General features: G+C 46.6%; 1 protein-coding gene across 1 annotated transcript in view; it reads left to right on the top strand.

Moving 5' to 3' along the window:
* Chmp4b (charged multivesicular body protein 4B) overlaps window positions 1–24,131 on the top strand; it is a 38,520-nt gene extending 14,389 nt beyond the window's left edge. Inside the window, exons 2-5 of the mRNA XM_087911087.1 lie at window positions 19,147–19,324; window positions 20,868–20,982; window positions 22,220–22,346; window positions 23,268–24,131. Coding sequence (XP_087767213.1) covers window positions 19,147–19,324; window positions 20,868–20,982; window positions 22,220–22,346; window positions 23,268–23,332 — 485 coding nt within the window. The 3' untranslated portion in view covers window positions 23,333–24,131. The remainder of the gene's footprint in view (window positions 1–19,146; window positions 19,325–20,867; window positions 20,983–22,219; window positions 22,347–23,267) is intronic.
* The last annotated feature ends 772 nt before the right edge of the window (window positions 24,132–24,903 follow it).

Below are 24,903 nucleotides of genomic sequence, written 5' to 3'. Positions count from 1 at the left end.
CTTGGAAGGCAGAGGCAGGTGGATTTCTTAGTTCAAGGTTAGTCTTGCCTCCAGAGTGAATTCCAGGACAGCTAGGGCTACACAGAGAAACCCTGTCTCAAAAACAAACAAACAAACAAACAAAAAAGCAAAGTGGGGGGCATTTACTGGAGAGATGGCTCAACAGTTAAGAGCACTGGCTGCTCTTCAGAGGACTTGGTTTCAATTCCCAGTGCCCATATGGCAGCTCACAACCATCTGTAATTCCAGTTCCAGGGAATATGACAAATAGACATAAAATAAAAATAAATAAATCATTAAAAATGCTTTTAAAATTATACATTTTATTTTGCATATGTGTTTTTGCCCTTCTGTATATATGTAACTATGTGCACTGTGTGTATACCTGGTGCTCATAGAGGCCAGAAGAGAGTGTTGGATCCCTTGGAATTGGTGTTACAGGTGGTTTTGAGTTGCTTTGTGAGTACTTGGAGTTGAATCTGAGTCCTCTGCAGGAACAGCAGGTGCTGTTAACCATTAAGTCCATCTTTCTAGCCCTTTAAAAATTATTTAATCTTCCTTGTATGTTTATTTTTGATCCAAGGTAGAGGCAGTTAGTTCTCTTGGATGACAATGACCTGTTTCTAAAACCATACATTTCCAGTTAAGCCAGACTTTTATCTCACTCACAGAATATCTGGGTGCCCAGCCGCCAGCTTTCCTCCCGAGTACTCCCCATGTCGCCCACAAAGGTCAGAGCCTTGGGGCCTCAAGACACTGCACTCAGGTTCTGGTTGTAATACTGTGTATTTTAGGGCAAGTGCCTTCTTACCTTTAGGTCTTTGCTTTCTCAGCAGTAAAAGGAAGATAGACTACGTGAGTACCAAGACTTGTTCATGCGCTGCCGTTCTCAGAGTCAACAAGTGCCACATTACTGTGACCTCCAGAGAGCCACGTGTTGCTCCAAGCAGTTTGGCTGCGTAAAAAGATGAAGTATGTCAGCCTTCATTTTGTTGGTTGACATCTTGGTCAGTATAACCTGCTCATTATAAAGTCTAGGGCAGCCACAGGCTGTTTTGTAGAAGGTACTGAGGTTTTTCCATTTTGATTCCCTAGTTCAGAGGCTGGAGTTAGTTAATGGCTTTCAGCTGCTCCCCTGAGCCTGATCCAGGCAACAGCACAGATTCAGGAGGGCATTTCTCCTGGCTCCCAAACTTTCTTGGGATCCATAACAGGCTAGCTATTTGGTGAATCAAACACAGATTTCTTTTTGTTCTGAGCAGCTTTAGGTTTTATTGAACAAAAATCTTAACAGTGACCAGTTAGACCCTAGGGATACATCCCTCAGCAGGATTTTGCTTCCTGGTGACCCACCTGTGAAGTCATCGGGTGTAGAGGACTTGTCTCCTGTGTAAGGATAATGGAGAAAGGGACCAGTTGTTAAGAGTTGCCCTACCTTGAGTGTTTTTAATTAAATATACTCTACTGTCGGGTGGGTGATTGAGACCCCCATCGCTTCTGGGATGCTGGGGGTGTCAGGAAAAGTAACAGACTTCTCTAAAGGCCTCAAGTGTTCAGTGTAAGCCTCTTAATATGGAAAACATTTACCCTCTGCTTCTAAATTAGGACCTTTAAAACCTCAAGTCCCAGTGGTGCCCATCCTAGTGACTCGCTCCTTTTTATTGACTTCACAGTACAAGTTGTTGTTGTCTCCTAAGAAACTTTGGAAAACCAGAGAACTTGGGCTCATTTTTGTCACATAGGAGGGTGTCCCAGGCCCAAAGAGGCTAGGTGACTTGTTAACAGTGACACAGCTCACAAAACAGAAATGGAGCCCGTGGTGCCTGTCTCCTTGTTCCAATGAGTTCTCCTGTCATGATGCTTCCTAACAGACAGACTAACACTGTGGCTCAGTGTTGCCAATCCTGCCAGGATGGTTTCAAAAATACCGTTGCCATGCAGAAAGCCAGCATGGAAGAGATGGAATGAACAGTTGCTATTCTGGGTTTGTTTTCTTTGGAGTTCTAAGTGGCTGTAGGTGGTTTGGCCGGCCGGCACAGCCTGGGTGGAGATCACAAACCCCAGGGCTGCTGCTGCTGCATTTCTGCTGGTGACAAGACTAAGAAGACATTGACTTCACTCTAAGCAGTTCCTCCTGTAAGGATCAGACCAGTTCTCCCTTTCAACCCATGTAGGATTTGGGAGGATTTAGAGACCCCAGGAAAAGTTGGTATAGCAGTGTATAGGGGTTCCTTCTTTAATTTTTTAAAACGATTTCCTTATTTTTATTTCATGTACATTGGTATTTTGCCTGCATGGATGTCTGTATGAGGGTCCCAGATCCCCTTCCCCTGGAACTGGAGTTACAGACAGTTGTGAGCTGCCATGTCGGTACTGGGAATTGAACCCAGGTCCTCTGGAAGATCAACCAGTGCTCTTAACAGCTGAGCCATCTCTCCAGCTCTGACTCTGTGTGTGTGTATGCGCGCGCGCTACTTGAAATGTATGTAAAGCAGATGAGTCTGAAGAGTATAACTTAATTAGTCTTTACCAATATATAACTGTGTAAACTCCCTTCTCTCTTTAAACTGTCTAAAGTGTGTGACACACACACTTGCACACACACACTGTGTGCCAAGTGCATGTAGTGCCTGTGGAGGCCAAAAGAGGGCTTTGGATTCACAGGAGTCAGTGCTCATAATGGCTGAGCCATTTCTTCATCTTCCCGGCTGGTTCTTTTACTCTCATGCTCTATGGAGAGGTGCAGGCTCTGCCTCAGAGCTGTGCCTTCCTCCCTGGAGGTGGACAGTCACAGAAACAAGCAGTCCCTCTTCCTCTTTGGCCCCAGACTCCCAGAAGCTGACTTCTCTGAGTCTGCAGGGTCTACGACTACACATCTGAGATGGTTTTGGCTTGAATACCTCTGCTTTCTTCCGTTGGATAGTTTAAAACATGAGACTTTCTTTTTCTTGAGTGAAAACAGACCCAAGAGCAAGTTTTCCGATCCATCTTCTTGAAGTACAGTGGAAGTTTTAACTGCTGGCAGGTGTGTGGAAGGGCATGTCCAAATTAGGTTCTTAGTGACCCACTTATGAAGGCTCCTAAGGTGGAGTCAGTGTGGAGAGGCAGCACCCTGGGGTGTCCCAGCACGCTGGGATGTCTGAATGCTCCAGCCTTATCATGCACATGTGCAGACGGTAGATAGGGAAGAAGGCAGGCCATGACTCAGTCTGGCTGAATGTTGCTCAGATAGATTCTAATGAGTCCCTGCCTCTTAGAAATAAAAATGACCAGAGGTTATCTGAGTTTATCCTCATTTTACAGATAAGAGAATGAAGACTTGTGGCCAGAGCCGGATGTTGAGTCATGGATGGAAGAGGGTGGTAGCGAGAAGGGGGGTGGATGATATGGCAGGAGTACCCCTCTACTCCCAGAGTTTGGAGCCAGGAATAGCCAAGGGCTTAGGAGGTAGGACAGGCAAGGAAGGTACTGTCAGTTATCTGAGGGGCAGGCCCAGGGAGCCATGGATATACCATGCCAGATTAAAGATTGTGAATGGCTGGAGGATTTTCATGGCTCAACTTCTAGTATTAGTTGGCTCTGACTGCCTTAGCAGAATACTGTATACCAGGTAGTTTAGCAGAAAAATGGTTTTCCCACAGTTCTGAGATTGGAAGTCCAAGATGAGGGTGCTGAGCAATGGTCTTCTTGGCTTGTTAATGGCCTCTCTGTCCTCACATTGCCTTTTCTTCGTCATTGCCCATACCTTGTGTGTGTGTGTGTGTGTGTGTGTGGTGGTGGGCGGGGCGGGGGAGAGCTGGAGTGGCATGGGGAGAGGAAGTCTTGACAGCCAGTCAATTCTCCAGCCTCCCTGATTACCTCTTAAAGGCTCCATCTCCAAATACTGGCACATCAGAGGTTAGGGCTTCCACCTGTGGGTGGGGAGACACATCAGCCCATAACACTATTGTTTTACTTCTGATCGACTACTTTGATCTTGGGAGGTGGGGCGTTTTCCTCTTGCAGGCAGCCTGCTTTCTTTTTTTCTTTTTTGGTGTGCATGTGTGCGTGTGTGTGGAGTTCATGTTTTCATCTGTGGCCATGTGGAGGTCTGTGGTTGACACTGACCCTCTTCCTGGATCACTTCCCAGCTTATATTTTGAGGCAGCGGGTCTTCGCTGAAGCTGGAAATCACCATTTGGCTAATCCTGGCTAGTCACCTCGCTCTGGGAGCTCCTTTTCCACTTCCCCGGGACCACGAGTGTGTTGGCATCCTCACCTGCCTTTTTACCTTGGTTCTGCGGCTCTAACTCCTGTCTTCATGCTGTGTCAAGTGCTTTACCCACTGCAATCACCCCAATACCTCGCTCTCCTTTTAAATATCTCTAGTCTGTCCTTTAAACCTTTTGTTTTTGTTTTGTTCTTTGTTTGTTTGTTTGTTTGAGGCAGGGTTTCTCTGTAACAGTCCTGGCTGTTCTGGAGCTCACAGAGATCCGCCTGCCTTTGCCTCCCGAGTGCTGGAATTAAAGGCATGTGCCACCACTGCCTGGCCTTTAATCTTTTAGCAATTATATTTATTTTATGTATGTATGTATGTACATACGTACATAGGCACATGCCACACTAGTACAATGTAAAGGTCAGAGGACAGCTTAGGAGTCAGTTCTGTCTTCTTTTTTGTAGGTTCTGTAGATGGAACTCAGGTCATTAGTCTTTATTTACTGAGCTATCTCATCTCTTACCTCTTGCTTTTGAGACAATGTTTAACAGCTCAGGCTGACTTGAACTCACTATATAACTGGGGATGTCCTTGAGCTTGTGATTGTCCCATCTCTGTACCTTCTGAGATTATACCCATATTGCTGGGATTACAGATGTGCGTTACAACACTCAATGTATGGGATTCAGAAGCTGGAACCCAGTACTCCATGTGTGTTAAACAAGCATTCTGTCATCTAAACTATATCCTCACACTCTTTTCTTATCTTACCTAGCTCAGGCTGACCTAGAACCCATGGTGACCTGCTCATCTTTGCCGCCTCCTGCTGCTAAGATTGTAGGGTAACACACTGTCCTCAGTCAGGAACCCTTCCTGACCGTTTTCTACTCGGCATTCTTTTTATGCTTCTAGTCTGTGACCAAGCACTGCTGTGTCTTGCTGAAGGGAGCAGAGATTATTTTCACCCAGTATTTCCATTTCTCATAACTCTGTGCAGTTTGGAGTTTGTCCTCCAGTTGGTTACTCTCGTGTATGTGGCATGTCTTGTCTGCTGTGCAGGGAAGACGGGTGATAGGCTCATGACCAGCCTGTTGATGGGTTCAGTGCTGGAGAGTGACCTCAGGGCTTTGCAGATGTTGGCCAGGTGTTTTCCAGCCTCAACCTTGGAATGTAGCTAACAATGAACATGAACTTCTCATCCTCTTGCCTCTAGACTAGGATTATAAGCGTGTGCCACCATGACTGAGTTTTGCAGTGCTGGGAATGGAACCCAGAGCTTTGCAAATGCTGGGCAAATACTCTGTCACCTGAGCTGCATCACCAGCATCCTGTTCTGTGTTTTAATTGTGGTAAAATGTATATAACTCAAAAATTACTGTTTTAATGATTAGTAAATGTACAGCCTTGTGATATTAAGTACACTTACTTACACTATTAAACTGCTCTGTGTTTACTCCTTTTAATTTTTTTTTATGTGCACTGGCATTTTGCCTACATGTTTATTTGTATGAGGATGTCAGATCCTCTAGAACTGAAGTTACAGACAGCTGTAAGCTGTCTTGTGGGTGCTGGGGATTGACCCTGGATCCTCTGGAAGAGCAGTCAGTGCTATTATCTCTCTAGCCCTTGTGTTTACTCATAGTAAACCTGTTCTTATATTTGGTTTCTTCCTGCCATTAAGATGAGCTGTTTCTCAAAACGGACCGGATAGTGGAGGGCTCTGGAGTCAGAGGAACTGAGCTGGAATTAGGCTTCATCACTTGCTGCATGCAATTGTTTTGATTTTCTTTTGAGATGGGGGCTGAGTACCTCAGGCAGACTTGGAACTCCCTGCGGATGTCCTTGATCAGGAGAGTCTCTTGCTTCATCTCCTGAGAGCTGGGATTGCCAGCAGAGCAGCAGCCCAGGCCTGCTGTGCTTTAGTTAGAGGTGCTGGCGTTAGTTATGCTGCAGCAAAGGGCTTTATTGGCTCACAGGCCTGTGGGAAAGGGCAGGGTGGGTCTGGACTCCGTTCTGCCAGTCACCTCCATTCTCTTGGCTCCCTCCTTCAAGCGTAGTCATGGCAGCTGGCCAATATGGCTTATAGTTTTCTTCCTGGAAGAAAAATTCCTCCTACCTCCTTTTCTCTCCCATCGGAGTTAGAAAACTCACTCAAGAGGATTTCGATTGGCTCCTGAGGTCATGTGTTCACGAGAAGCCAATCACTACAAACCAGAGCATGTCAAGTCTGTGGATAACAAGCCTACCTCACCCTGTGATGGGGAAGCAGTCTGTTTGCCAAGGCTTGGGCATAAAGGGATCGTCCTTAGGAAACAGTTGTCCACCTCTTCTCTTCTGTTTCCTGATCTGGCCGACAGCCCTGTTCAGGTGTTCTTTCCCAGCCCAACAGGGCTTGCAGGGGAGGCAGCAGACCTGGCTTCTGCTCCTAGGCCCACTCATTCGTCTGCTACCTATCAGGATCTGCTGAGCACCCTGCCCAGGGCTTGAACTTCCTGTGCAAGATTGTTTGGCTCTGATCTCTTCCTGTGTCCCAGGGATCCTGAGAAATTGGGATGCATTCTAGTTGAGCTGCATACAGAGCAAAGGGTGACATGTACCAAGGTGCCAGGACTCTGAGGCTCTCTGCCCTGTCTTTGTATGGGCCAAGCAAAGGCTGCCTTTTTCCAGACGAGAGCCTTTTTGCCCTGTTTCCCTGCTCCCGTTTGGACAGGGCAATGATACAGCTCTGCAGCCCTCTCCCTGTGGCCGACTGACTCGGGAAGGCCGATCTGCTTTGGTCTCTTGCCCCACTTCTGACAGTTGCACACACTGGGAGCGTTTTCTGCTGACATTCCTCTTTCCTCACTTCCACATAAATGTCCCCAGCCCCCAGCTCTCTGTTGCCATCTCAGTTGCCAGGGCACTCTTGCTTGCTCAGGCAGAAGGGGGCTTTTGTTGGCATGGATTCCGTTGGAAGCAGAAGAAAAGCCAGTTGGAAAAGAAACTGCATCCCTGCCTGGGAACGGAAACCAAGCGCAGGCAGTTTCTTTCTGTCTCAGCCTAGGCTGTCACCCAGGCTAAGGGCGTCTAGCCCAGGGCCTGACTGGTAGGGGAAGAGAGCATGGTGTTTCTTCTCTGGGCAGGACCGGTCACACAGCCCAGCACAGAGCAGAGGTTGCAGCCTTCAGCACACTGCCATTCTCTCTGGAAGACATTGGCTGTCACTTTTTGGCTTGTATTTTTTTTTTCTGTTTAGAAAGTTGTATAAATGGTAACAACGTGGAAAGTACCTTGCGTGGCTACCCACTCTTTGTTTCCCCTGAGATTCTCAGGTGTAAGACCTAGAAGTGGGCTCTGAGATACTGACAAGTCTGTGCATTGTGTATACATACCCAGAAATGGTAACTGTTAGGAATGGTTACCTTTGGATCCTGTGTTCTTAGCTTTGCTTGTGTTGTAGTCCTAGTAGTCAGGGTAGGATGATCACAAACCCCAGCCCAGCCTGGCCTTCATAGTAAGGCTATGTTCAAACAGAACTAAACTAAACAAAAAATTACCACAACTCCCTGGGTTACATCTTCATTAAATGGATTTAGAAAATATGAATTTAAATGTCAGGTGTTGTTTTGAATTTAGAAGCCCACAGTCCTACAGAGAGACGTGAGGATGCTTTTCCCCTCAAGAGTCATCTGTCTTCTCGAGTCACTGGTCTGAGAAATGTTAGTCATCTACTCGCCCAGCTCCCCATCTAGCCCCCGGGTGCCTCCCCTTTCCTCCCTGCTGTGTGTTCAGACAGGTGGGGCCATACAGGCCATGGAGTCATCCTCAGTGTGTCTCAGGTTCAAGCAATGCGTTCTCTCTAACCCCTCCCCATTGAGTCCCCGCTCCCCGCTCCCCACAGCAGTGGTCCCTCTGCACTGTAATCTGTTTCTGTCGCTGTCCTGTTTTGAATCTTTCAGTAGCTTCCCATTAACCCTGGATAAAGTCCCCCAGCAGCTCCTTAACACACTCGCTCTATAGACCAGGCTGGCCTCAGACTCACAGAGATCTGTCTGCCTCTGCCTCCTGAGTGCTGGGCTTACGTGCTCCCTTTGTATGCTTTAAACTCTGTTATCTTGTTGTTGTTCATCAAGATTTAAATAACTAAAGGCCATACATGATTACCTATGCATTTGTTCTTTGTGATGCTTTCCATTGTATACCTTTCTGTTTTCATGTGCTGACTCTGAGGGTATGTGTAACAAGGAATTTTTTTTTTTTTTTAAGTTTTTCTGTATCGGATGAACTCTTTATTTTACTCTTGTTTTTGAGAAATTTTGCTGTGGGACTTTTTCCTTTTTGTTTTGTTTTAAGAGTTTGGCTATGTAGGCAGACTGGCCTGAGATAGAAACCCCCCTACCTTAGCTTCCTAAGGCCTGGGTTACAACCATGCCCCACAATGCACAGCTGGTTCTGGTACTTCAGTTTTTTTAATTAAAATTATGAGTGTGTGTGTGTCTGTGTGTGTGTGAATGTACACGTGTGTACTGTATGTTTGTGAGTACTGGTGCCCACGTGGTACAGTGCACATGTGGAGATGAGAGGACGTTTTCCAGGAGTTGTTCTTTTCTCTCTATTGTAGGTTCTGGTTACTTTAAAGACACTGCCCCAGTGAACTGTGGGTAGCCCAGTGGTGGAGCTCCAGCACTACAAAAACTGAAATCGCTGTTCCACTGGCATCTTTTTGTTCTTCCTAAGACCGGGTGTCTTGTAGCCCAGGCTGGTCTTGAACTCCTATACATAGTTGAGGATGATCTTGAATTTCTTTCTTTAAAAAAAAAAAATTTAGGGCTGGAGAGATGGCTCAGTGGTTAAGAGCACTGGCTGCTCTTCCAGAGGTCCTGAGTTCCATTCTCAGCAACCACATGGTGGCTCACAACCATCTGTAATGAGATCTGGTGCCCTTCTCTGGCATGCGGTCATACATGGAGGCAGAATGTTGTATACATAGTAAATAAATAAATCTTAAAAAAAATTATTACAAGCAAAGCGGTGGTGGCACATGCCTTTAATCCCAACACTCAGGAGGCAGAGACAGGTGGATCTCTGTGAGTCTGAGGTCAGCCTGGTCTATAGAGTGAGTTCCAGAACAGGCTCCAAAGCTACAGAGAAACTTTGTCTCAAAAAAACCAAAACAAACAAACAAAACAAAAAACAAAAAAAATGCATTTTTTTATGTGCAAATATTCCATGGGAATCAGAGAACAACTTGTAGAAGAAGACTCTCTGTGTACCCCATCAAACTCAGGTTATCAGGCTTGGTGGCAAGTTCCCATATCCCGCTGAGCCATCTCTCCAGCCCTGACCTTGAACGTCTGGTCCTTTTGCCTCTACACCCTGAATGCTGGGATCACAGGCGTGTGCCACTGTACATAGTTTATGTCTGATGGTTGGACCCAGGCATTGGCAAAGGTTTCTGCCCTGTCCTGTCCCGCTGCTGTTCAGTCCCAAAGAAACACACAGAGGTCTACATTAGTTATAAACTGGTTGTCCTATTAGCTCAGGCTTCTTACTGACTTCTATAACTTATATTAGCCCATAATTCTTGTCTGTGTTAGCCATATGGCTTGGTACCTTTTATCAGTGAAGCGTTCTCATCTTGCTTTCTCTGTGTCTTGATGATGACTGCAGACTCAGCCTTTCCTCTTCCCAGAATTCTCCTGTTCTAGTCGTCCTGCTTATACTTCCTGCCTGACTACTGGCCATTCAGTGTTTTATTAAAATACAAGTGACAGATCTTTACAAAGTACAAGACCATTGTCCCACAGCACCCAGGGTTTCGTGAATACTGGACAAGCACATTTACCAGCTTAGCAGCCCCTGTGTGGTTACTGAGGCTGGCCTCAGCATCCAGTGCTGAGGTTATAGAGTGAACAGCTATGCCTGGCCCATTGTCTTCTCGTTAGTATTGTTCTCTGTGAGGAATCTATGGTTAAGTTTTCCTTCTAGCTGCTTTGAGAATTTTCTTTTTATCTCTCTTCTGAGCACTTTCGTTGTCTTCCCGAGATAGAGGTGTGTGTCTGTGTATCTGTGTTTGTCTGTCTTAGGATTTCATTGTACTTAGATAACTATTTTTTGAAGTTTTTTCACCTAATACCAGGTTTGTTTCTTTTGGTTAATTTGTGCTGTTGTGTATTCATATTTGCCAGTCTCTCCCTTGCAGTATGAGTCCTCAGTTAGTCCTCTCTGATTTAAATCTCTAATAGCTCAGTTTGGTTTAAAAAATATCTCCCGTCACCGTAATATTTTGAATATAGAGCATAGTTAAACCTGTTTTTTGTCGTTGTTGTTTGGTTGGTTGTTGAGACAGGGTCTTGTTGTGTAGCCATGGTTGCAGGCCTGGTTCTTGTGGTATACCCCATCTGCTTAAACTTGAAACAATTCTCATGTCTCAGCCTTCCAAGTGCTAGGATCCTATCAGATAAATGGTAGGGAGATCTGTCGAAGGGATGCTGTCTGCTACTTAGCTCCAGCAGATTGGTGCCAGGCTGCAGAGTGGGATCTGTGTTGTCAGATAGTCAGCATTTGTGGAGGGAGCCCCAAGTGTGGATTTGGGGGTAAAGTATATAAATAAAATGTAAGTTTACCTATCAAGATCTTTTGTCTGTTTTTAAATTTAATTTTATTTTTTGAGAAAGGGTCTTATATTACCCAGGCTGGTGTTAAGCTTACAGTGTAGTTGAGGGTGACCTTGAACTTCTGGTCCTCCTGCCTCTACCTCTCAAGTGTTGGGATTGCAAGTGTGTTGCTATACACTAAGCATTTGTTTTTATGAATCTGTTTTCCTTCCTTGAGACTGGATCTCACTTTTGAAGTCCACACAGGTAACCAGACCTGGCTTTTTGCCGGGATCAGAAAATGCTTGTTTTTCCCAAGCTGTTTTGTTTTTGTTTTGTTTTGTTTTTTGCTAGACAGGGATTCTCTATGTATTCCTGACTGTCCTGGAACTCATTCTATAGACCAGGCTGGCCCAAACTCAGAGATCACCTGCTTCTGCTTCCCAAGTGCTGGGATCAAAGGCATGTGCCATCACTGCCTGGCCCCACACTGTTTTGCAGATGTTGACATGTATATATCTGTGTGTATACATGCACACTATTTTGTTTTGTGTTTTAATCTTGGCACTGATAATTGTATTTTCCTATGAAAATAGACTGTTGGGAGGTTTTGCAGTGCCACATTCCAATGACATTTTCTGAACATTTATTGTGTATCAGACTCTACTTGGCCTGTCACATGCATGCCTCATTCTGACCAGCACAAGAACCTCTTGAGATTGCTGTTGTCACAGTGAGGATTAGTGAGATTAGGAAATTGGCTCAGGGCAATAATGGTAGACCTCGACTTGGTGGCTAGCCCGTAGACTTCCTAAACTGCTGTTAATAACATGTAGCCCAGCATATCTAAGTTTGCTGGACCATGCAGGTGTCTCTCCCAGTTGTGCCTAGAACACGCTATGTGCTTTCTCTGTGCCTCTGGGTGGCTCAGCATTCTGTGAGGTTGTTATTGTGGGCATATTTCTTTCATCTTTGTGTTACACAGATAAGAAGCTTCTTTTTCTCTAGAATCTTCCTCTTCAGAGAGTACTGTACAGCCTGTGTACTCCCTGTGTGTCTGCTGATGAAGTCAGCAGGGTTTCGGACTCCCATTTCCTGGACATACACAAGTACTTATTTTACCATTGCTAAATGGAGTGCATTGGCTCCAGGCCACAGAGAGCAAATTAGGGAGCAGGGAGATACATCACGAGAATGAGGCTGCTTGGAAAAATGTGTCTGTGCTACTGGCCTGAATTCCCCAGCTGTGTGGGGATAAATACAGTGATGTTGGGATATCATTCCAAGGCTGTTGCAGAATGAGGCTGGCTGGTCTACAGGTGATCCTAAAACAAAGCAACCTGTCTGGACTTTAAAGGTGTGTTTTTGCTTCTGAGAACTTAAAAAAAAAAGTTATCACATTTATTTTAGAGAGGGTGTTTTTGTGTATGTTTGTGTGTGTCTGTGTGTGTAGGAAATGATATCTCTCCTTTCACCGTGGGGATCCTGGAGATCTAACTTAGAAGAACATCTTGCTTGCTAGCAAGTACCTTTGTCTGCTGATCCATCTCACTGGTCCTGGTTTCTGAGGAATTTTGTGTTTACTCTAAAGCCCAAGCTGGTCCTACTGTCTTCAGACAGGGGAGGAAAATGAAAACTTCACCCTGACCCAGCCTTCTGGTTCTGTAGGCAGGATCACAGCACCTACTCAGAGAAAATCCCCTTGACGTGGGTCATATCTCTCTTTCTCTCTCCCACACCCCCTTTTTTCCCTTCTGTTTTGTTTTCTTAGGACAGGGCCTCATTCTGTTGCCCTGGAATTACAAATGTGAGCCACCATGCCTGGCCTCTTTTTCTTCTGAGGACTTAGGAGAGCAAATTGTGTCATTTTTCAGTTCTTTCATGGATCAGCACAAATCTTAAACAAGATTTGCAAAGGGCAGAGTTTAGGAAAGAAATGGCAAGGGCTGAAGAGATGGTTCCACAGCTGAGAATGTTGCTCTTGCAGAGGACCTGGAGCTCAGTTCCCAGAACTTACATTGGGTGGCTCAGACCACCTTCACCCTAGCTCCAAGGGATCCAACACCCTCTTCTGGCCGTTAGCTGCTCCTGCAGAAGGATCTGTTTCTTTAACTTTGGTTAACTGTGACTTTGACTCTGTGTCTTGTCTTGCTCTCATATCGGATGGATGACAGATGAGCCCCTGTCTTGTTTTCAGCAAATGGTCAGTGACTTGATGCCTTGTTGTGGTCTCCTAGCTCATGGTTCTCCAGAAATCTTCATTCACAGCAGAATGAGACAAGACCCCTTGAAAGATGGCTAGAGGCAGGTGAATCAAGCCCCTCAGCGGCCTTTGGCTCACTGCCTACTGCGCTCCCGTCATGCCTGCCCAAGCCGCTGAGGGTTCTTCATAATCTCATGAATGCTGGAGGCACATGCTGTCTTTTGAGGGGGGATACCCTCTGGAGTGTGCTGGTGTGTGCTGTGTGGTTTATGCTGATTGTCCTCACTTGTGATGGTGCTCTCAGTGGTGGAGCATAGCTTTTGGAAGGACTGCAGACACTGTCACCCACTTATGGGAGAGCTGGTTCCTGTGCCCTCTTCCATGCTGAGGCCCCCTGTGCTCAGGGAGTGTGCAGTAATGCTTTCTTCAAGTCCGCTGAGATGCTTTGGGCTGTTTCCACCTATACTGAGTGCGGGGCACATCACAGCACTTAGACCCCCCCTTCTTCTGGGAGAATCTAGTTGATCTTGGCCTAAAAAGGAAGTCCTCCCTAGTTGTCCTGAACTGACGCATCCTCTGTTGTCACTGCAGATGCCGTGTAGAAGGGGTTTCCAGTCCTGGGTGAATGTCTTCCCTACTAGTTGCTCTGCTTCTTGGGGTGTCTCCTGCATGCTGCCTTTTAAATAGCTGTTAGGAGGGTCTAATGAAGCAAATGTCTGGAGACCAATGTTTATTTCAACATGGTTGCAGTTGCTTTTGCTTCAGCTTTCAGAGCCAATAAAGCTGGTTATTAGATTCTGTAATTGCTGCTGTAATTACTCTCTTGGAACTGGCAAAGGCATAATTAAATATGGAGATTCCACAGACTTTTTCTCATCTAAAAACAACCTCCTAAACTTAAGTTAGCAGGGTTAAATTTCTGCTGTTAAAGCCAGAGTGTTTACAAATGACACTGAGTTCTGTGGCTGAAGCTGGGTTTCTTTGGATACTTCCTCTTTGAAGAGCAGCTAGCTGTTCTTAGCCTTGAAGCTGTTTCTTTAGTATAACCATCCTGGATTTGGGACGGTTGGCAAGTTCTTACAAGCCAGTTTGCGCTTATTTATGTAAATACTGGGTTTGAGCTCTGTGGACTTTGGTCACTTAGGAAAACAAGTCTGGTTGGATGTGTGGTTAGAGCTGGGTGTGGTGGTGGCTCATACCTATAATCCTAGCACCTGGGAGGCTGAGGCAGAGTGATTGCTCAGAGTTCAGGGCCAGCCTGGTTTAGACAGTGATTTCCAAGCCAGCCTGAGCTATAGTGTAAGAAAGGCCTTGCCTCAAACTCCCCACCCCCAGTGGACATCCAGGTGGGAAGAAGGGAGTTTTACTTGGACAGTGTTTAGAAAGAAGTGTGTCACTTGGCCCGTGGGAGCACCTGCTTCCCCTCAGTTATCCCCCCTGCAGTGTCCTGCGTTTGTAAAGCTCAGGAAGTAGAGTGTGTTCACATATGTTCCTGGAGGCCAGTGCTGACCAAACACACTTTCAGGGTTACTGTTCTTGTGACGCAGACTCTAGGGGTTTCTCAGAGTGTTCTGTTTCTTTTTGTTTGTTGTTGTTTGATTTGTTGTTGTTTGTTTTTTTTGTTTTGAGACAAGGTTTCTCTGTGTAGTTTTCGAGCCTGTCCTGGAACTTGTTCTATAGACCAGGATGGCTTCAAACACACAGGTCTACCTGCCTCTGCACCCTTTCTTTTTAGAGATGTTAGGTAGTTGAATAATACAGGTTACAGGACTGAAGAGATTGCTCATTGGTTAAGAGCACTAACTGCTCTTTCAGAGGACCTGGGTCCATTTCACAGCACCCACATGACCACTCACAATTGCCTGTAACTCCAGTTCCAGGGAATCTGACACCAATGGCAAAACACCAATGTACATAAAATAAAAATAAATTAAAAAAGAAAAATATGTTATGAGGTAGAAGGAAAAATAAAAAATCCATAGTCCCTGCAAAACATCAGCCTAGGAAATCCACTGCTTTCTGGGATGAACTTTATAAGCCAGCAGCAGGAGGGTGACTGTGGAGATGAGGGACCTTTCCCTAGCTTTTACATGCTTGCCTTACAGTGAGGGGCTTGCAAAAAATGCTATTGTGTGAACCAAGAAAAAGACAGGGAGAGCTGTACCTCACCAGAAGACTCCTACATAGAATATATGCTCCTTCAGTTACACTGATAAGCTCATTGTAAATGAACAGTGTAATTAAACAAGAAATGCATCTATACCTTATATATCTGCCTTAAGTGCTAGGATGGGAACATTTGTGTATGAAAACACATGGAGTCAGAGATTGAACTTGGCATGTATTAACTAATTGCATACCCGTCCGATGTGTTAGATGTTGGTCTGTACGGATGGATAGTAGTTGGCATTTCATTTACTGGAGCTTGATTCCTTGCTTCCCTGGTGTATTGGCATTTACTTCCAAGGCATTTATTCTTGGAGGCTTTTATTTTCGTATATATACACTTATACACATATATACATACTTTAACATATATATTGTGTGTATGTGTGTGTGTGTATATATATATATATATAACAAAATATGTAATTCATTTTTTCTCTTGTTTTTTGACCTTGAACTTGGAGATCTTCCTGCCTTTGAAAGGCATGCACTATAGTCATCCAGCATATTTATATATTTTTTAAAATTTATTTGGTTGATTGGTTTTGAGACAGAGCCTCATCGTGTCACTCTGGTTGGTTTAGAACTCACTGTGGAACAGGCTGGCCTTGAACTTGTAGAGATCCACCTGCCTCTGCATCCCAAGTGCAGGGGTTAAAGTGGTGTGCCACCATGCTTGGGATTTGGGGGATTTCAGAAGTGAAGTTGATATCAGGGAATTTAGGATTTGGCATACAAGGAGTTACTGCTAACCAGAAAAATTCACTAGAGAAAAAGACAAAGGGATTCTAATACATCAATAGCAGAGTAATAACCTTAGTTTTAGTCAGGTGGTGGTGGCGCACACCTTTAACCTCAGAACTCAGGAGCAGAGGCAGATGGATCTCTCTGAGTTTGAGGTCATTCTGGTCTACAAAGTGAGTTTCAGGACAGCCAGAGCTGTTACACAGAACACAGAGAAACCCTGTCTCAAAACACAGAAGCAAAACAATAATAATAATAACTTTTGTTGTAACTCAGGCATTGCCAGCTGCATAATCAGCTCTGTAAATTGATAATCTCAAGACACTGAAAGTGTAAGGCTGCTCTGTCTTCACCTTGTTCTTTCTTGACAACTGTCTGGGAGTCACTTGTGTTACTTTTGAGTTTGCACTGGTGGGGCGCAGTGGATAAGAGCTGGGAGTAGTTGAGCTATCGTCTCCTACATAACAACCAATGGTCTGGGAGAATGTTTTTTCCATTGTGGCCCCCAAGTCTGTAACCTGGAGTTTCTATACAGGGTGCTGGAGGATGAGTGACATAAGGAAATCACACAAGCAGCCTTTCAGACTCTGGAATGCTCTGTAGGGGTGTGTGTGTGTGTGTACATCCGTCTGTCCCTGTGTCCGTCTGTCTGTCTGTCTCTTGGTACTGGGGATTAGACAGGTACTCCGCCATGGAACTACATTCCTGACTGTTTCGTAGACAGATTCTGTTCTCAGTTGAGCCCAAGGTAGTGGAAGTGGCTAGGAACCGGGGAGTCTGAGAAAGGAACACCTGTGAGATGTAGGGTCTTTCCTGGGAAGGTCTGATTGAAGGCTTGAAGTCACTGGATAATTGGGGTGGGGGTGTTAAGTCTCCATTATAAGTGAAGTAGCCCCAGGCTTGGATATGGGTCTCTTGCAGGATAACTTGGTTGTCCTGCTGCTGCCATGGTTGTTGAGGGTGGCTGTTCCATCCAGGTGCTAGGGTTCCCAGGACTAGATTGTTGGAGAAAATTCATCTCTTGCCTCTGCAGGACTCTGAGAGTAAGAGGCTGTAGTGTGGCCCAGAGAGCTATGAAAAGTGTTTAAGAAAAGTAGTTGAATTTATTCTCGTTGGCAACTTCTTGCTTGGCTGGATGACTCCCTCCAGGGCAAGAGCCTGCTATTTTTATTGAGTGGGAGGGCCTAACAGAATGGCACAGCCCTGGCTATGGATTCCACACCAGGTTGAATTCCAGGGAATCACTGCCTGGAGATCCTGACTGAGTAGTAGAACCGCTCTGAACCTCGGTTTCCTCATCTGCTGAAACCTTGCAAGGTAGCTGACTTGAGGTACTTACAGAGCACATAGATACAAGCTCAACAAGAGTGCTGGCTCCGCCCTTTGCTAAGTCAGAGCAGTTCGGTGGCTTCAGACTTTAATGAGGGGCAGTAACACTGCTCTTCTCATCTGTTTCGGGTTCTCTTCCAGTGGTTCTCAACTTTCCTCATTCTGTGTGTGACCCTTTAATACAGTTCCTCATGTTGTGGTGACCCCCCAGCCATAAAATTATTTTATTGCTACATCATAAGTGTCATTTTGCTACTGTTGTGAATTGTTAGTAAATATCTGCTATGTGACCCTCAATGGGGTCGCGACCCACAGGTTGAGAACCTTTGTCTTCTTCCTCTGGCTGGGAGAGCTGGCTTTTCTGCAGTGTTAGGGGTTGAACCCAGGATTGAACTATGCCCCCAGTCCTAACCAATTTAAATGTTCCCTTTCAGGGATCTAATTCTGCTGAGCTTGATGGAGCACACCTTTAATCCCAGCACTTGGGAAGCAGAGGCAGGTGGATCTCTTGAGTTTGAGGCCAGCCTGATCTACAGAGGGAGTTCCAGGACAGCCAGGGCAATACAGAAATGTCTCAAAAAACCAAAAGACTTAATTATTTTGAGGTTATACCATTGTTCTTGGAAACTGGTTCTTAGAACAGATGTCTAGGCTAATAGTCAAGTGTCTTCAACCTTCAGACACTGGGCACAATGCTGGCATCTACAGATATGCAAAAAGGCAATTTTACCATGTTTTGAGTAACTTTGTGGTTTTATGTTGGGTGTTCATAGCTTTCCTGTGAAGCGTGTGTCCTGCAGGTTGAAGGATAGACAACTGGAAGTGGAAGGAATGTGTTAACCTTTGTGACATACGAAGAAACCACCTCTGTAGAGGAGTTGATTGTGACCTGCAGCTTGCGCGGGTGGCACTGGTGCACACCTCCTGGATGAGGGAGCATGCGTGCACGTGCAGCTTCCCTGACCAGCCCAGTCCAGTCCACTGCTCCTCTGCCTTTCTGAGACTGTAACAGGAAGGAGCCTGAATTTTAGCAGGAAGATGTAGTTTGGTCCTAGCTTTGCCACGGATTCATCTTATTGAAATGCTTGCCTTAACTGGACCTCAGACAAAATGATCTCTCTCTACACAGGCTGAAAGCTAACAGAGCAAATGCCATTGATTTGACCACGTGGTTAAACTCCAGATTTGTTCATGGCAGGAGCCCCGTCTACAGTTGTGTTTGTGTTTTCTGTTACAGAGCATGTTGTCCTGGCCATCGCTAGGCATGGGGCTTTCTTTCTGGCTTTGTTCAGTTAATTTCCAGACAGAAATCCCTGGCTCAGAGAGCCAGAAGCATCTTTGTGCTGTGCTCCGTTCCCACTGTGCTTTCAGAAGCGTACCAGTTTGCAGAGCTGTTGGCTTTTTGTGACATAGCATTTTAACCAAACTGGTCTAGTACTTGTTACAGTCATTTATTACTTTTGTCATTTAGTTGGTGTGAAATGGTACCGTAATGGTGCTTTATAATAATTAGAGCCAGCAGGGTTTTTTTGGTGTGCTATCTGCTTTGCTAATGTGCTAGGCTGCTCTATCTGTTAGCCCATTTGTTCCTCACAGTGAACCTAGCAGGGAAGCTGAGCCACTCACCTGTGTCTGTGTGTGACCCCAGAACGCATCCTTGCTCTGGGAGCCTGTCCATATCCATACTCTGATTTTTGCAGCAGATGTGGTTGCCAGACTGTGTTCGTGTGCTGCTTCCCTGTCTGCATCATGAGGTGTGCGAACCTTATGCGTTCTCTTAGAAAATTGAATGTGCTCCCGGGAGAAGATGTTATTAGCCCTCTTACAGAGGAGGCAGCAGCTGGGGTGCATGCAGTGCATTTGGGAGAAGAGCTCAGTGTCCTCTCATCGTGCCATGCCAGACACGCTCAAGGCTTCTTTCTTCCCTCCAGCGGCCCTGCAGGCTCTGAAGCGCAAGAAGAGGTATGAGAAGCAGCTGGCACAGATTGATGGCACCCTGTCCACCATCGAGTTCCAGCGGGAGGCCCTGGAGAATGCCAACACCAACACAGAGGTGCTCAAGAACATGGGCTATGCCGCCAAGGCCATGAAGGCTGCCCACGACAACATGTGCGTGCCACTGCTTGGGAGGGGACATCTGGAGGGAGAATGTTGCTCAGGCTGTGACTTTATTGTGGTTGGCTTCCTCTTTGGATTCTGAGTGAATTGTGTCTTGATGCCTTTGTTTCTACAAGAGCTCAGGGATGGAAAGAGAAATTGTTTTATTGCTGCTTTTCCTGGTTCTAGGTTGTGACAGGCTTGGTTCCAAGTGGGGGCAGTCCTTGGAGGTCTTCTCATCTGCCCCTGTTCATCAGACTGTCCAGGAGATGGACGCTGCCTGTGCGGAGTGGGAATGGGATTGGACCCTAGCATATCTGCTTCCTCCCAGGGCTTGGAGCCCATGCCTACATGCCCACGTCTGCTTTGAGGGACCTTTCTGCCTCTCCCTGCCCTCAGGCTATGGCTGCCCCCTGCTTCTGCCCTCAGCAGTCCTTCCTTCCTTGTGGATGGATGGTTCTGTGCCAGTGAGCTGAGAACCAGATACTTGGCCTGGCTCCAGTTGTAAAGGCCAAGGGTCTTTCCATGAAAACCCTCTATTTATTTTAGTTCTTTGACCCTTCGGCTGGTACTGAGGGGTACTTGGAGCACTTGCTGCTTTGGCTGCTCAGTCATGTTTTAGCTTGGGTTGGCAGAATGCTTGCTGCCTATGGCCTGCGTTGTATAGCAGCCATGTCCTTCATTTGCATACTGTCTGAAGCTGTTCTGTTGAGTGTTTAACAGTATCTATAAACTACATTAAAATGCTTATTAGTGGCCTGGAGAAATTTGCTACTGTTTGCTCTAGAGACAAGAGGTGTAGGGGCATTGCCCTCTCATACATGAAGTGTGCTGTTGAGGCAAAGGCCGCATCCCTTTACATCTGTTTTCCCAGACATTTAGCACAATGGATAGATAGTAAGCAGTATGTATGTTTTGAAGTGCACAGACCATCCTGAATAACTGTGTGACATGCAGTGTGTAAAGCACACACATTTGCCTTTCCTTTGGGCCCTCGTAGATGTTTGAATAGGGAAGGGCCAAACTACGTTTTGTGCTCTGATTTTTACCTCCTCCTGTTTTGAGTTGCTTTGGGGCTTGAAGAAGAGTTAAAGTCTTGTGCTCTCAAATCTGTTTACATATCTGGGGTTGGGGTGGGGGGTTCTATACTTCACCCGGGGCTAAGCCTGTTTTCCTTTCGTGCTGGACTAAGGGGTGTCTGAGGACTTCCATGTGCTTGATTCTGTGATTTCCAGTTTTACATTTACTTTGAGTGTGTGTGCCCATGCCTGTGTGGATGTGAAGGTCAGAGGATAACTTTTGGGGAGTCAGTTCTTTCCTTCCACCTTTTTGTGGGTTCTGGGGCAAGAACTCTGGTCCCCAGCCTTGCACAACACGCACATAACTGGCTGAGCTCTCGCCAGCTCATGATTCTCAGTTTTGCTGGGATGGAGGAAGAGGAGGAAGGCCATGAGGAGGGTCACTGGGTGCTGAGAAGCAGGTACTGTGCAGCAGGGCTTCTATTGCAAGCTCAGACCAGTCTGTGCTAATGTGATAATCTGTCATTTCATTTCAGGGACATTGATAAGGTGGACGAGTTGATGCAGGACATTGCTGACCAGCAGGAACTTGCAGAGGAGATTTCCACAGCTATTTCCAAACCTGTAGGCTTTGGGGAAGAGTTTGACGAGGTAAGTGGTTTTTTGAAGATCACATGAGTCTCTCAGGTGACAAATTTCAGGCTCAGATGTCAGCATAATGTGTCATTACTGGGTGTGTGCACCTCCTTAGAGTCTGGAGTCTGGGTTTTTTGTTTGTTTGTTTGGGTTTTTTTGTTGTTGTTGTTGTTTGTTGGTTTGTTTTTTGTTTTGTTTTGTTTTTAGAGACAGAGTTTCTCAGTGTAACAGTCCTGGCTGTCCTGGAACTTGCTCTGTAGACCAGGCTGGCCTTGAACTCACAGAGATCTGCCTGCCTCTGCCTTCCGAGTGCTGGAATTAAAGGTAGTGCCGCCACCGCCTGGGTTTTTTTTTATACGTGGCATAGTGGCACATGCCTTTAATCCCAACACTTAAAAGGTTGAAGCTAACCTGGTCTGTGTAGAGAGTTCCAGGACATCCAGAGTGGTAGTGAGACCCTGTCTCAAAAAGAAGAAGAAAAAGAAAACATAATTTTGGTTTTATGCTTAAGGGTATTTTGCCTACGTGTATATCTGTGTACCCCTTGCATTCCTTGTTCCCTTGGAGGCCAGAAGAGGGTGTATGTACTCAGTTGGCAGCTACTGTCTATAACTCCAGTTCTAGGAGACCTGATGTTCTCTGTTGGGGGCACTGTGTGCACGTGGTGCACAGACAGAAATGCAGGCAAAACACCCATACACTTAAAGTAAAATCTCAAAAACAAAACAAAAGGAATGGTGCTGGGTTGGTGGTGCAGACTTGTAACCTAGTAACTCAGGAGTCTGGTTATGTAGCTTGGTGGGAGAGCACTTACCTAGCATATGCATGATCCTGGGTTCAGGTCCCATTGTTTCCCCTGCAAAGGAAAGAAAGGATACAGTCCCTCCTCCCAAGAAGCTCACAGGCAGCTGGGCAGTGGTGGCACACACCTTTAATCTCAGCACTCGGGAGGCAGAGGCAGGCGGATCTCTGTGAGTTCGAGGCTAGCCTGGTCTACAAGAGCTAGTTCCAGGACAGGCTTCAAAGCTACAGAGAAACCCTGTCTCGAAAAACAAAAGCAGGAGAAAGAGAGAGAGAGAGAGAGAGAGAGAGAGAGAGAGAGAGAGAGAGAGAGAGAGAGAGAGAGAGAAGCTCACAGGCAAAACTCTGGATGCTGGATGCATACCTGCACCAGTGGCCTCTTCAGAAGGTTCGCTGGGCATCAAGGGGAGGAATGTCTGCAGAGAGGGTCTCATCATGCTTCCTTTTGCAGGACGAACTCTTGGCAGAGTTGGAGGAACTTGAACAGGAGGAGCTGGACAAGAATTTGCTGGAGATCAGTGGGCCCGAAACAGTCCCACTACCAAATGTCCCCTCAGTGGCCCTACCATCCAAACCCGGTGAGTATGCCCACAGTCGGGACACGCCCTGGCACCATGAGAAGGGGATGATCTCACGGTCAGTTGACTTCAGTTTGGGTTCTGAGCCAAAGAGGATGTGTTGTGCTGACCACGATGCCAGTGTCATTTGTGGAACAAGATTTCCTAACCTCAGCACTGCTGATGTGGCCAGACAGTTCTGGGCTAGCACCCCTGTCTTCTCCACTGCACACAGTTGTATCGACTACAGACTTTGCTACATGTCCCCTGTGGGGTGGGAGTGGGAATTAAGAGCCTCTATTCTAGAGTGATTTTTCTTAATCACCAAATAAGGGAAAGTTCTAGGCACTGTGCAGGGAGGGGTGTGAGAACTTAAGTCTGGCTCCCTCTAGGACCCTGTGCTATGTGCTCTCAGGAAGGAACCAGCTCTGGCTGGTTTAGACACCTGCTTTGTAAACTATCATTTCCTTGCCTGCATTTTCTCCCTCTTTCCCTCCTGAGTGCTCCACACAGAGCTCCTAGAAAGGCAAAACTGCCCTCCTGGAGTGGAGCCACAGACCTGCCAGCAGGGTGTGAACAGGGTGTGACTCTCCCTCTGCCCCTCCCTAGTCAGCGGCTATCAGGAAGCCTAGCAAAGAGTGGCTCCAAATGGAGTCCATTGGAATCCACTCTTGGGAGGGATGATCTTACCCCTCTCCCTAACCCTGGGGAGCCTTAGTGTAAACAGCCCCTCCTGGTGTGGCTACTACCCCTGCCGAGGGCTGAGGGGAGTTGGGGTGGAAGGTGTGTCTGGTTTCCTGAATTTGGGCACAGCTTGTGGGCACGAAGAGAGTATGCTGTAGGCCTCAGCCAGCTGCAGGACAGAGCTGTGTGCCTACACAGTGGAGCATGGCCCCAGCTCCCAGCCAGCCTGCAAAAACCACCTTTTCTGTCTCCACACAGTCAAGAAGAAGGAGGAGGAAGACGAGGACATGAAGGAATTGGAGAACTGGGCCGGATCCATGTAACTGGTCCAGCATAGGCTGGGCCCAGACAGACTCTGGTGGCCTGTGCGACGGGCCGGCTTATGCGTGCGCAGGGCAGGCGGGACGCGGTGCAGGCAGCGTCCATCACTCCATCTCACCCAAAGCAGTAGGCCGCATCACTGCTCACTCTCGCATAGCATGGTCTGTGCCCAGGGGCGGGAGGGGGGAGGGGTGGGCGGGAGGGAGGTGCCTGCTGTTTATAATGTTGAATTTCTGTAAAATAAACTGTATTTGCAAATCCAACATTGAGCTTCTGGACTAAGCTAACTCCACTGCTGAATCCTCCATGGAAAGGGTCGGCCGCTTGCAGTTGATGCAGTTGAAATGATCCGGAAATGTAGCCCGTGTCCTTTAAGTCAGCTGACTTGTCGCACATCTCTGTAAGACGTGTACGGTACTGGCAGAAAAGTCGTTTTTAAAGCCATAGATGGGCTTTTCCTTGTCCTTAGCTGTAATAGCACATCTGGTTTTGGTTTCCCCAAGAGCTGTGTTTCTGTGTGTCACCTGTGTACTGGCCCCCGTGTTTACCACCCTGGCCCTGGTCACTCCTACTCCCCTGGTCTTTTGGAGTTGTGACTCGGATCTGAAATGGATGTATTCTCTCTTGAGCAAATAAGATTGTCAATTAAATTCCAGCTATTCAGTTTTCTAACATAGCTCTAAGGTCTTCATTGCTGTTTGTGATAATTGATAGATAACTCATTGGAAACATGTGCATACATTTATATTCAGATGAAATTATGGTTTGCACTGTCTATTAAATATCTCGATTTAATTTTCACACTTGCTGTTGTGTTCAGTCAATCTCTCCCCTCCCCGCGCCAGCCCTGGTCCGGCGTCACATGGAAGCATGAAGATTTTGCAAAGAGCAGCTTCTTCCTAGAAACCTTGAGCTTCTGGCAGCCACTGAACTGTGTCCCTGCTGAGCCTGGAGACCTCTGGGTCCACTCTCAGTGAGTTGGTTCTTGTGCAGCCCCAGAATCTTCCCTTCTTGCCTGCCAGCACCTAGGGCAGTGCCTGTGGGAGCCTCTGCCTGGTGGAAACCATGGTGCCAACATGAGACAAGGCCCAGCCAGGCGGTGCCTTCCCATAGTAGGGAAGTGTATCGGGTGATGACTGAGAACACAAGTGCTCCTTCCGCTCTGCCCTTTTCTTTATTCTTGTACCCTCTTTAGAGACCCTCTCCTCCAGCAAGCAGATCTCCACATTTGTCGCTCCTGCATGTGCTCTAGGATTGAAGTCACCTCCACTTCCCTAGCTTCTCAACTCCCCAAGATTAAAACCAATCCAAGTCTACAATGGGATATTGTCACACCCCCAGTGTGTCCAGAGCAAGCTGCTTATGTTCCTAATCTATTTGCTGTGAAGAGACACATGGCAACTTTTAAACATTTGACTGGGGCTTGCTTACAGTTTCATAGGGTGAGTCCATGGCCATCATGGCAGGGAGCATGGCAGCAAGCAGGCCCTGTGCTGGAGCGGTAGCTGAGAGCTTACATCTTATCCACAAGTTGGAGGTAGAGAGAGACTGGGCCTGGCATGGGCTTTTCAGA

This window comes from Myodes glareolus, chromosome 10, assembly GCF_982192425.1.
Source record: "Myodes glareolus chromosome 10, mMyoGla1.1, whole genome shotgun sequence".
Classification (NCBI taxonomy): domain Eukaryota; kingdom Metazoa; phylum Chordata; class Mammalia; order Rodentia; family Cricetidae; genus Myodes; species Myodes glareolus.
This window is presented reverse-complemented; position numbering and strand designations above follow the sequence as displayed.